This window comes from Hirundo rustica, chromosome 13, assembly GCF_015227805.2.
Source record: "Hirundo rustica isolate bHirRus1 chromosome 13, bHirRus1.pri.v3, whole genome shotgun sequence".
Taxonomy (NCBI): domain Eukaryota; kingdom Metazoa; phylum Chordata; class Aves; order Passeriformes; family Hirundinidae; genus Hirundo; species Hirundo rustica.
In genome coordinates, this window is record NC_053462.1 from 710,150 (window position 1) to 723,575 (window position 13,426).

General features: G+C 44.6%; 1 protein-coding gene across 2 annotated transcripts in view; it reads left to right on the forward strand.

Annotated features, from left to right (window-relative positions):
* Positions 1-1,838: 1,838 nt before the first annotated feature.
* The window catches only part of UBE2Q2 (ubiquitin conjugating enzyme E2 Q2), a 46,378-nt gene continuing 34,790 nt past the window's right edge, over positions 1,839-13,426 (forward strand). Inside the window, exon 1 of one of the 2 annotated variants that reach the window (XM_040077216.2) lies at positions 1,839-2,220. In XM_040077216.2, coding sequence (XP_039933150.1) covers positions 2,035-2,220 — 186 coding nt within the window. In that variant the 5' untranslated portion in view covers positions 1,839-2,034. The remainder of the gene's footprint in view (positions 2,221-13,426) is intronic. The other variant, XM_040077218.2, reaches the window with a different exon arrangement.

Here is a 13,426-nt window from a genome sequence, read left to right on the forward strand (position 1 = left end):
GGTGCCCGAGAGAGCTTCCCATGCCTTCCACCAGCAACTGCAGGCGAGGTGTCCTCCCAGGCAGCACATCCACACATCTCAGCTGTGAGCTGCCAAAAAAAGGGTGGTGTCACCATCAGTGGAGAGGCAGAGGAGAGGGAAGGTAGATGAGAAGATAAGGAGGATGGAAGAGCAGAGGTAGTGACAGAGGCAGCTCTGGTAGGGTATGACAGAAGGTGCAGTTTGAACTTGCTAAGCCTACTCACCTAACTGCTGCAGTGAGGCGTTCCAGGCCAAAGCCCTATCGTACGAGGGAAATTGGGCTGAGTCACCAAATTCATTCCTCTACTGTTTCATGCATCACACCATGCAGCACCTGACAAAGTCTGCTTTGTTTGGTTTTGTCTCTGGGGTTCCCATAGGGAGGTTTCCAGGTCCTCCTTTTCTAATAGGTATAGTCATTTACTGCTGCTTATTTGTAGCTAGTTTGCACTTACACTTAAACCTTCCTTTATCTCTCAGAGTTCTTTGCCCTGCCTGTTGATGCATTGGCACACAACAGTTATATCCACTCTGGCCTCCCTTTGCAGGCTGTACAGCCTAAGCAATAGTTCAGCCTCTTTAGGAGAGCTGAGCTGCACACACTGTGGAACCAGGTCTTTCAAATGACTACTAAAAAATCCCGTGGAGTTTCTGGTATCTTTCATTCAGAGTATTTAACCAGCGTCAATCCTTCCTGAATTCTTTTGTAGCAAAGCATGTTCTTTGCAGCTCTCTTTGCTGGAAGGATAGGAATTCCAAGCGCACAAATCTGTAAGACTTCCATATGCTTGGAGTTGCGCATGTGCGTTACTGTTTTTCTGGATCAAGATTAGAGTTCTCACCACTTGACAAGATTCAGCTTGTGGTTTGTGAAGTGCTGCCAGTTTGTCTGGAATTAAAGATTTATGTAAAATATCAGTTAAAAAAAAAAAGGCAATTCCCCGTTCCAGGTTTATGTGTGTACTGCATTAATTAGTAGCTGGTTGGGAAACATGAAGGACACGGTGCTGGTATACACTTGATGTCATGTGAGAGCTGCTCCACGTTCCCAAAGAACTGTCAACTATCTATTTGCAAAACCAAGACGGGAAGGGACAAATAAAGGTGCAGAGATGGTATTTCCAGCGTCAGGAAGGGGCAGCACCTCCTGATCTCTGAATGTAGCATGTGTTCACTTCACTACCAATGCTTTCATGCGTCGTGATGCTTTTTCTGGGGACAAAATATTGTACAAACAATTACAAAGGAGCTTAAATGGAGTAGTAACATTTTTTTCCTTGGCCTCCGCGTTGCTGATTTCCAGCCTGCAGTGACTGACACCAGATTTTATGCGTATGGATCCGCCAGAAATGTCAGGACAGGATTTCCTGGCTTAAGTCGACTGACCCCCGGGGAGTACTGAAGGACTGACAGGAGTTTGAGACGACGAGTGCTAACCCAAAGCCGCAGATTTTTCTCAGCAAAACAGAAGTGCGGTGCGGAAGCGATACCGCGTGCCCTTCCTCAGGGCTGAGCGGTGGGCGAGGAGGAGCAGCACGGGTGAGCGGTTTGTGCGGGTCGGCAGCGGGCACCGGAGGGCTGCGAGCCGGGCTGCAGGAGGCAGCGGCCGGGCAGGGCAGGGCAGGGGCGGCCGGGCAGCGCCAGCGGGTGCCGCGGGTCGGGCCGGCCGTGCCCAGCGGGGGAGGAGCGGGGCGCGGGCCGGCCCCGGTGCGCGCGTCCCGGGCGCGGGGCCGGGCTATCGGGAGGAGGGCAGGGCGAGGGCGGGGCGGTTGGCGCGGCTGGCCCGGCCCGCCGGGGAGGAAGGGAAGGGGAGCGGACCGGGCTGTTGCCCTTTTAAGCGAGCGAGCGGGCGCAGGAGGCCGGTACAAAGGGAGCTCCGCCGTGCCCCGTCGGCTGGGGCTGCCCCGGCCCCGCCATCTTCCGCCCCGCAGGCGCGGCCGGGGCCAGGGTCGGGCCGGCCGAGTCGGAGGGAGGCGGCGGCAGCGCAGGCCCGGGCCCGGAGATGAGGCCAGGATGTCGGTGTCAGGGCTCAAGGCCGAGCTGAAGTTCCTCGAGTCCATCTTCGACAAGGACCACGAGCGCTTCCGCATCGTCTCCTGGAAGCTGGACGAGCTCCACTGCCAGTTCGTGCTCCTGCCGCCGCCGCCGGGCTCCAGCCCGCAGCCGCCGCCGCCGCTCACCATCCACTGCAACATCACGGTGCGGGGGCCGCGCGGGGCGGGAAGGGCCGGCTCCGGCCCGCCCTCGCCATTGTCCGCGGGGCGCGGGGAGGGGGCGCAGCCCCGCCGGGGTGACTCAGCACGGGGGGGCCGCTCCCCCGGGGCTCCGGGCGCCCTCCCCGCTGCCGCCTTAACAAAAGTTCGAGAGGCCGGGCGGCCCCGGCCTCTCCGCCCGCGCGGCTGGGGCTCCTCCCGGGTTCTCCTCCGGGGGACCCGGGCACGGGGGAGAGACGCGGGCCGGGGCCGCCGCTTCGGGGCCGGAACAAAGGGCGGCCGAGGCCGGGGCAGCAGGCACAGAACCCCGGGGCGGTGGCGGGGGCAGCGGAGGGGCCCGGCCCGGTGGCGGTGCGCGCGGAGCCCGGAGCGGGCGGCGGGCGGGCGCTTTACCGAGTGCGCCACACGGCCGCGGCCTGGGCGGGCCCGGCCTCCCCCGAGGGGCCGCGGCGACGGGAAACTTGGCGGTGTCACCGTGGCGGAGGGTGACCCAGAGCCCCCGCTCCGCTGCCGAGGCGCCGTTTTATCGTAACGGTGCGTTTAAACTTGTCAGGGGCTACGAGCAGCCGTGCCCCAACTGAGGGTCTGCTGCCTGCCGAGGGCTTTGAAGGTTCTTTCTGTGGGTGGTTTTTTTTCCCCCTTAAATTCGTTTGGCTAAATATTTTTTAAATGAGCGGAAGAGAAGCTGACTAAAACGTACACTGTGGCGTGATATGGTAACGATCCTCTGGTTCTTCAGAAGTTTAGGGCCTAGACTTCCGAAGGATCTGAATATATTGGCATCTGTGAGTCATCTACAGGAAAGTGCTGGAGGTTCATTTTGGTTGGGTTGGTTGCAGCTATAAGTGAATTTAAATGCCTTATCAAGATTCAACTGCACAGTGACGTATTGAAAAACTTCGGGTGAAAATATCATGTCTGTGTTTAAGGAAGATAATTTTTACTACTTTTTTTGCTCTTTGTATGAAAGTTTCAAACACCACGGTGGTCAAAACATTCATTTAAGTGTGAATATTTCAGTACTGAAGGAAGAAAATCCTTGTATGCAAACCAGATAATTCTGATAATAATCATGACTAGATTCTCTCGTGCCTTAAAGTAACTTTATTAAATTGAAGGTGAATTGTTAAGTGGATCATTCAGACTTCACAGTTAACTGTTATGAGAAGTCACTTCTGTGGCCATGGGATGAGTCTTTGTTTTACTGGATACTTGTAACACATAAGATTTTGGGGTTTTGTGGTAAATAAATAAGATGTATTGGTGGTCTTGTTTCCAGACACGACCCATCAAATGATGGATTCTGTGACTTCCTATAAATATATTTTAATCAGTAGCGAGTGTTCCATTGCAGAGAAATTTGGCTTTTTGTTTCCACACAATATGATCTATTTCATAAGTCTCGCTCTAAACAATAAAATGAAAGGTCTGATGATTGTGCCCCCTTAGTTGCCAGTTGAATTTGATGGGTTATTTCTTTGTCAAGTCACAGCTATCAGGTAAGCCAGCAGTAAGACCTGAAGCTGTTTTGCCTGGGATTTGTGCTGTGGTGTTTATCTACTTCTGAGACTTCTCTTGATAGTAGTTCTTACTGCAAAGTAATACACCCCCTTAGCTGTAGGCTTCTGGTTGAGGTGTGTCTGAGCAAGCAAGAAACCACTTAGGTCACTGTTGTCATACTTGTGTTAATAAGGAAACAGTGTCTGCAATCTGCTGTTACAGTCACTTGCCCCAAAGGTCAGGAGATCTTTCACGTGCCGTTAGACTTAGGGCGTATGAACTTGCCAAAGAACAGGAAAAGTGCTGTTTGAAACCTCAGAGCTGAGACTTCAGCTGAGACTTCTGCTTTGATGAAAGGCTGTGTCTGAGTTTCTTGGAAGTTCTGTTTACAGTTGTCTGCGAGCAGCTTGGTGCTTTCCAATGTTGACTAGTTTTTTGCTCTTCGAGGCAGGTGGCTGTTTTCCCCAGCTCTTAAAAATAAATGGGATAGGGCAACCTGAGATATCAAGGTGGCTCCCTTGAAACAAATGGACAGCAGGTGATAGAGCCAAGAAGGGAAAGCTCATCTCTGTGCTTCTGTCCTAGTTCTTTGACACACATTTCAGAACGCTTAAGTGTCACAAAAGTGATTTTTTTTTTTTCCCCCCTTCCCACTGAATGGAGTCTCTTGGCCCTAAGTCCTGATTGTCTCCAAATATTTTGGGGTTTTGTGGATACTGTAAACTAGAAGAGCCTAAGTCCTGTTTACTGTGCTTCAGTGGCTCTGCAGGTACTGGGGGAACTAGAACTTCAAATAGCAATAGTAGCATGCAAAGACTGGTAAGGCTATAAAGTTGTTGGCCAATATGGTTCTTTGGGGAGACTCTGCATTAGAACCTGCTGTCTTAGCATTCTGGATTTGCAGAGCAAATATGCAATTTTAGCTGTTTGCTTCTTCTAGCAAAGTTTAACTCCTACAATACTGATCCAGCTAGAGTATTTCCTTTACTCAGCAAAGGATCCAATGGGTTGTGTCTGGATGCTCAAGAATCCTGTTAAGGGGGAAGAGTAAGCACAGCTCATTCACCTCTTCTTTTCTCTGTGGTTCTGCTAGCGTACATCCAATGACAGCTCTCTAGCAGTGTGTAGAGATGCTGAGGTTATGGGATGGAGAAATATCTGGTAGGGAAGGAAGCTTTCAGTAGCTAAAAAGAGATCTGATAACTAAGTTGGCTCTGATATTCCCAACAAATCTTTATTTCTCTCCAGCCTAGAGGGAAGAGGAAATATTCCTCTGGAGAGATAAGGGAGCATAATATGCTTAGGAACTGTGTAGGTCTCCACAAGTTTTCTAGACTAAAATTCACAGTTTGAGAAGTCTGTCACTGGCATTTCTCACTGAGATTATTTGCTGATTGTCTCTGTAGTACAAGTTTGTAGAACTACCAAAGTTCAGTATTGGCTATAGCATCTCAGGGATACTGTACCTCTGACACTGAACACTGCTTGAAGTTAAAGCAAGATAGATTTTACTTGGTAGCTCTTCTGTTTATAGAGTGGCAGCCAAACTTTGTTCAAGTCTGTCCTTCACTATTTCGGGTAGTGACCGGTATTAGAGCTTACATGGTTAATCAGATTAGTTTAAAAGAGGCACTTCAGGGTGGAGTCACTCCTGACTGAAACATTGCTGCTTATTCCTGAGAGCTGTCTTAGACAGTTATTGGACTTGTTCAGGCTGTGTACCTTCACATTCCCATTTTGTAATGCCAACAGCAGTGCCTCCATTTAGGGTTTTATTTCTGTTTTTCTCAGGTTTTCCTTTTAGTTAACAGCACTATTCCAGTTGATCAAGTTAATAAACTTTGTCCTGTTCCTTATGTGTTTTGAAATAGTATCAAGCCTATGGCCTTACTTAGAGGAGTGTGTGTTTATTGATTATGACTTCAGGTAAGTGTCCTTCAATACAATCTCTGGTTTCCCTTTGGTACCTTATCAGACTTAGGTCACAGTATTGCAAAGGGTGTGTTAGAATTATTCTACACTGAATTCTTTTCCATGTTATTTCAAGGAAAGGGACTAGTTTGGATTGCTGTAGAATATTTTGTATTTATGTCATCTCCTCAAAGAGAAATTGGATATTAGCATCTCCCCACCCGTATGAAAAATTCCTGTTGAAACTCTGTATCCTCAGGTGACCCTTGCAGGTAGAATGGGGGTTTGTGCAAATTCCGAGTGGGAGCAGGTTTGCTCTAAACAGATATGGGGCTGTGATGTGCAGTGATTCCTTCATACTTTAGCAATTCAGTTCAGGTGGTGTGGCTGACTCAGTAAACTCCTGCTTCTCTGTTGGAAAAAAGCATCTTCTGCTTCCACTGAAAAATACCCTGCTGCTAAATCTGAGTTAAAGCTGCTACGAAAGACTTGAAAAGGTTGCTGCCTACAGATAACTGCAGTTGATGGGAGAAGACTTTATTTTCCCTTAAAACCAGAATGGATGAAAAGATATTACCTGTGAAGCTTTTGGCAAGTTGAGTATATACAGAGAGTGAGTGTATTGTAACCTGGGACAGTTCTTCAAAGACATAGGATTTTCATATTGAACTCACTCCTAGTTAATGCCTAGGCAGCTGGTAACCTTTTTAAAAGGTTATTTATTTGTACACAGAGCTAACCACATAATGAATGATGCATTCAGTTCCAGCCATGGATTTTTTTTTTTTTTTTTTGTACATTATTATACATTCTGTAGTGGGGCTGTGACCTTTGTCTTGCAGCATATGGATACCAGGACTGTATAAAAGCATACACAACTTTATCTTGATAATATATACTTTTTAGCTAGGGTTAGATATACTTGATGGCTTTAAAAATGGCACTCATGCGACTATTATCAAACATAACATGCAATAGAAATTGACCAGGTTTAGTATTTAGCAAACCAAAATTAAGCTAACAAAAAAATTACTCAAAGAGTAGTGAGGGTTATAATTTCTATTTTTATGTCAAAACTGTAACTGGAAAAATAATATCGCAAAAAGGAATGGGAGGAATCTTTTGTGTCTGGAAGACAAGACCTTTCTGACACCATAGTCTGGTTGTGTGATGTCTGAAAGGCTGGTACCAGTACTTCAGGACTTAAAAGATGGTTCTGTCCTCCCTGCAAGGTGTGAAGTGCTCCTAAAATATCCTAGAAAGCCACAGTGGTGGGTTTCAAATAGAAATGCTGGCATATGTTGAGGTCTCAGTGTACAGTAAATTGTGCTCATTTCCAGTGGGTTGCTTGTGTGAGTTCATGACATATTTACCTCAGGACTGGGATTGTTGTGGTCCTTGAAAGAACTTTCTGTGCACTTGGATAATTAAAAAGTTTTGTAGAAAGAACTGCATTCTTTTTACTCAACATCCTTCTGTGAGCAGTTCAGGAGGTTTTGTGTATTGATGCCTTGTTGATATCCTTAACATGTATTGAAAATTGCTATTGTTAGTAAGAACAAAGTGTGATGTTGTCCTGATCACTCTGTAATAGTGCTGTTTCTTGCAGACCAGCAGAGGCTATGTGCCTTGAGAGGTGGCTGAAATTGAGTTGGCTGCATTAAGGACCTGGCTGGCATGTAGAAGTTCTTACCGAGTTCTTGTTGACCTGGACTATTTGCCAGTCTGGTTTAGCTGCAAGGACAGCTGCCCTGTGTCAGCAGGGGCACAGCGCTGAGTGGGAGCGGCCGGATCCAGCAGTGCTGGCAGAGCCCTGGGTGGCACTTGGGACTGACCTCTCCTGGGTGCAGGGCCTGGGGTGGCACCAGGCCCCCACTGCCTGCCTTGTTACAGTCACAGCTGGTCCAGGCTTAACCACCAGGAGTTGGTTTACTTGAAAAATCCCGCTCTTTCCTGGAGGCTGCAAGATGCAGAGATGGAGACAGTTCTCTAAATAGTATTATTAGGAAAGACAAAAAGGAGGTGAAATTTCTTGATAGAAACAAATGTTTGTAGAAGTTGATTAACAGAAGTTATTACTATTTTAGTTATGCCTCAGTGTGGACTGCTGTTTAGTACTGTCAGGTTTTATGTAGTTTTGAAAGGTTGTAAATGCCTGAATTCCTGGCTCCAGGATTAGGGGTTTTTTTTCCTTTAAATGGTAATATTCTGTTCTTAAGAGACATGACAGTTGATGATTTAGTATGTGTTCTACTGTGTTTCTTCAGCTACAAGCTATGTAGGAGAAGCAAAAATGACCTTTCACCAGCTCCTAGAAGACAACTGAAAAATGAAATGACTGTCTGTTGTAAGAAGATGCTATTTAGCATTTAGATCTTCAGTCAGTCTGCTTGTACGCAGTACACTTGAAGCTAATATGATCAGAAGAGTTCTCAGTTGCTCTCTGGTGGAATCAAGCATACCAGTTACTGTTTGTCTTGCATCCAGCTGTAATCTCTCAGCATGGTATGAAAATAATGACCTTACATGTGGGGATTTTTTTTCATTATCTCTTGCTTACAAGACATCTTGGTGTACTAAGTACTGTAGAGCGCCTAATACATGATTTCTGAAGATTTAATATGAACTCTATTCTCTTTCTCTCAGACTTCATCGTCTTTTGCCCCCTTGGAGCAAAATTCAATGCTTTTGGATATCTTACAGTAGGTTTTCAGTGTGTATTCAGGAAGGCAGAAACATAAGCTCTGTTAGAACTTGTATAGTGGCATTAGAAAAAAAGTGTTCCTGAGCAGTGGTGTTCAAGATACCACAGGCTTCCTTGAATTTTTGAAATAGGAAATAACTGTGGTAAGAGTTGTGGTATTTAACTTATTAATGGTAAACACTCGTTGAACTCCATGGTACTGAAATGTTGCATGTGAGGGACAAAGTTCCATCCAAATGGGTCTAATCTGAAGGCTTGTGGCTGAGCAGCACCAGGGCAGCTGTGTACATGTTACTGTGAGGGGAGAGCTTCAGGGCCTGGGGAGTGGTGGCTGGAATGCTCTCTGGTGTAAGGAGCAGCAGGACCTCTCTCAGCCAGGGGTGAGAATGAAAAATTCTTCTGCCTGCAGGTGTGTCTGGAGTACAGCAAGTTTGCAAAGGGAAAAGGTGGAAAAGCGGAAGGTTGCTTTCAGAGAGGGGAAGGGGCAGAGATAGAAGGGGATGCTGAGTTGGACACCTGAAAGATGTAAATTCCTTCCCAAGTTTGAGGAAGAAGGGGAAGGAAGCCTGGATCTTTTGGGTGATGACAGAGGTGATATCAGACTTTGTATACTGTGGAGTAACTGTGTAAGTGATAAAGGTGAGAGCAGGTCTGCAAGGAAACTTTCTGGAGTGAAATTGGTGAGAGAGGCTTTTGTCACAACTTAGTTATAACCAGTTCTTCTGTTCTAGCCATACCAGAAGCCATTTCTTGTTACTCTGGCTTTGTGACACTCTTGTTGATGATAACTGGCCTGTGTAATTGCATAAGTAGGCAATTAATAACTCTCGATGGTTACAATGACTTGATAATTAGTTTCAAGTAACCAGGCTTCCTGAGGGAATTTGGACACATCAGATTCTGTGCTGGCAGTAAGGAGAGTATTGCAGAATCAGATTGGTAAAGTACCTTTCTCTTCAGCCCATGTGTGTAGCTGCTCTCAGGTAAAGCACTGCCAGCCTGAGTGCGTGTGTAATGTGTGCCTAAAGGAGAGCCCCTGGTGTCTGAGGGCTCCCAAACAGCCAGCCTCTGAGAGCTGGCAAGCTGAGGGTCCAGGCACACAGGGGGTTTTGTGTGAGGAGCAGGACAGCCTGATCCTGCTGCTGTGAGGTGCTGTAATAAAAACCTGGACATAGTCTCAGGTCTACAGCCATGTTCCCAATAAGCAAGTCACTTAGCCTTTAGCAGTGCTGTGTGCTTTGCTCAGTTTGAGTGTGGAGAATGTTTAACTTTATTTGTTGCTGTTAACATTGGCAAAGCAGTGTTCCTTAGCTCCCTTAGGTTGGCCCTCCACGATAGTGTACATTTTCAGAGACTACATGCTGCTCCAGAACAACCAACTTGCTATGCTGTTAATGCAATCCTGTAGTGCTGAGTTGTGTTTGAGCAGCAATTCAGTCACATTTGGTGGATTTTTAGTTTGGGCGCAGACAAAAGCATTGAGTTTGTTTTTTTTCATTGAATTTCCTTGAGTGGTGAGATTACATGCTGCATTATAATGATGTGGAGAGTAAAATACTACTTCACAGTGATGAACAGTAACTGTGTTTTATCAGAAAAGTGCTTTTTTTTTTTTCTTTTATGCTCCAAATTAATGTTTTAAGTCTGTGTAGTTCTGTTCCGCTGGACAAGTAGCCTCCTGCCTTTTGCTTGGTATGGAGAGAATGAGGTTGTGGCAACTGATAAGAGAATCTGATAAACCTGTTTTTCCCAGGGTTATGTGCAATTTCATGTATGGGAATTGGCAGTTGGGACATTTTGCATAGATTAAGTAATTTGAAGGACAACTGGCTGCAAAAATTTGACCACAGGAAATGTAAGAATTCTAATGCTACATTTGCATTCATGTTTGTGGCCATTTGAAGTGATATTCTATGCCTTTGCTACTTTGGTTGCAGATGTTTTGGCTTCTTATCAGGTAGTGATGTTTTGAGGAGTGAGAGATGTGTGTACCTGGACAGAGAGATATGGAAGTAAAACACCAAGGTAACTTGAATTATTCCACAAACATTGAAGTTATTGGCCTCTTGCATATGCCTGTTTGAAAGCAGCAGTTGCTTAAGCTTTCAGGATTTTTTTTTTCCTCAGAATGTTATTTTCTGTCTTGGAGGAATAAAAAATTTAAGAAGTAAAGATTCCATAATAATTTCAAGATAATTCTATGGGCTTGGGTTGAACTAATGAATTAGTGCAGATGAAGGTGCAGATCACAAACTGCTTAGATTTTGGAATAACTTGTACACAAGTGAATTGCCACTGAAATACTGTCCCTTTTGAAATTCATTGGTTCTGTGGTTGCTGTCAGTGAGGATTGGCACTTAGAAATGCTGCTGAACATGTATATTGCAAAGTGTTCCATGATCTAAGCTTTCAGTTGATTCAGAGCCGTGGTCGCTGTGCACTCGTGCAGAAGGCAGCTGGAGAAGGTGCAGTGTCAGAGCACCACACGTGCCTGTGATGTGGCATGTGACAGCAGGGCAGTGGCTTTGCCCTCAGAAGGGATCCCCAGAACCGTTCTGTATACTCACCACAAACGTTTCCTCCTGCTTACTTTGTGGTAGCCGTCTGCAGTTGGTAGAACTCGTTTGTACAGAGAGCTGTATTTTTGTTTGGGACAATTTGTGGTTGCAGAGTGAATTTTACTGGCATCTATAGAGTTGTGGTTTGTTATGGTCTTTCTGCTCCGTGAGGCACATACCTTTGACCCTCCCTTCTCTAGCATGGCTGCGTTTAATAGCGTGAGCAATTCTAAAACAAGGTAGTCTGCTACACTTGCCTCCTTCCCTGGAGAGCGTGTGGGAGAGGCCAACTGTGACCCTGTTCGCTGTGCTGATTTAATGCGCTCCTGAAGGCATTGGCTTCTGTGGCACTGAGCGTATTAGCAGAGCTGACATGGAGCAGGATTAGGGGATTCTTTCACCTTCTTCCTGTAAAGGTGCAAGATGATTAAGCTCTGGCAATCCTAGGGATCCTGCCAAAGGATGATGCTTCACCTGGGGTTGTCGTGTATAGGCTGTAGCTGTCAATACAGCCATTAAATTTGAGAGTAGAATTGCAGTAATTTTGTATGTTGTGGAGAGAGATGTGTATTTCAGACAGCTGAACTTGGTGCCTTACCAAGTGCAGGACTTTTAACAAGTGTTCTCACTGAACTGAGCCTGTCAGGCTTTAGGAAGGATGGAGGAAAAGTAAAGCTATATGGGCTTGCCTTTGGGCAAGTTAATAGCATGTTATATATGACTTTAAATTAAAGAGGAAGAGCAAGTTAAAGGTTCTCTCTTGTTTCATAGTGATGTTTAAAATTCACTTTGCTTCTTTGCTCCCACAAATACTAATTTTCATTTTAAACCCTCTATCGCAATCACTTTTCTTATCTTTTAGAACTCTGGATCACTGACATGTTGATTCTTTAAGAAATGACAATTTTTTTGTATCTAAAAGTGGGAATGTTAGAGTACTGTGGTGTTCAATGACTTGATCTATACAGCACAGCAAATGGTGGTGTCTGAATGTTTGAAGATACAAATTTGGGGAATTTAAGTAACTGGAGGTTTCTGGGAAATAGTTTAATTTGGATTACTTCCAATGAAAGTGATTCTTCATGCTTTCTTCTTGCTTAATTATTATGAAGGATTGGTTGAGAGGGCAGATGACAATCTGCTGGTGGCTTTTAAAGGTTCTTAAGCCTGTGGATTTCACTGGCACTTGAGCTGCTAGTGGTAGAAAATGCTTACTGCTTCTTAAGCTGCCTCTGGAAAATTTGCCCTCTAATAATGGGAAACAATCTGTCACTTGTGTAATCACAACTAATGCTGTTTTAAGTAGCTGTAAGTACTAGTGTTTTATGGTCACCAAGCTAAAGTTTAGCTTTAAGAATATCTTCCTAAATCCTGATATTTTTGTTAATATTAACTCTGTGGTTTTTTTCCTCTAAAGGCAGCTTGATAGAGATGGAAAAATAGTGGTGAATGATTGACTAACAATTGCAAATAATGTGTACTAAAGTGTGGCTAATTGTTGTTTATTTTTCAGTACTTATTGAATGTTCATGTAGAATGTATATATGACCCTTAAAATGAGATCTGATGCTGCAATTTAATTAAATGGACAAAGTTGGAAAGCTGTCTGTGATTTGAAATCAATTATTTGGCATGTGTTTATAGATGCAAATATATTCACCTTGAGAAGATTGTGTTAGACCTCCGAGATGTCTGGTTCCATTAGGATTTACTTCATTACCAAGATTTGGGTGAGCAAGAATGGTCTCTTTCCAGATACTCTGGCCTTCTCAGAGTATCTAAGGTGGTTAAAAGACCTGGGAGAGTGAAGAAAAACTTGGGGTCTGAGAAAACGAATATTAGAAGGACTGTTAGGAAAAGTAGCTAAGTTTTAGTTCTATCCAGTATAAAAAGAATAGAACTAGGTTCTGTCTGTGATGGAGATTTTGCAAAAACTAACAAACAGAAAAGAAATAAAAATAGTTGAAATTTGTTCAGACAGTATGCTAAGGATTTTTAAAAGAAACTACCCCCACACTTTTCCCATCTAGTATGATCGGGAAATTAAAGAAAATTAAGAACTGTCACGACATCATTGTGATTTTAAATCTTAATGCAATGGCCATGTGTTTAAATGTGTTTTCCTGCTGTTTAGCTGTTGTAAAATGGCTCAATTGTGTACAAAGAGAGATGATTATTCTTTTGCATTTTAGCAAACTGCAGGTACAGGTGGCTCTAATGTTAAGAGTGAGAGCAAGATGTTTTGATTTAGCAACATCACAATTCTAACTGTATTGTAGTAATTTAGAAATGTCTTGTTTAAAAGTCTCTTACTAATGTCAAAAATGTGTCACGGTAGCTTTAGAAAGCAGGATAAAGATTATATAACATTGCAAGGAAACGGCCTTATTGTTAAGGATGAGAAAGCTTAGATAGGATATACTTAGATGACAGATCCTGCCCAGGAAAAGCTGAATTAATGTGTGTGTTCCTGGAATCTTCTGTCACATTTTGCTGCCTTTTTTTTTTCCCTTTCGTTA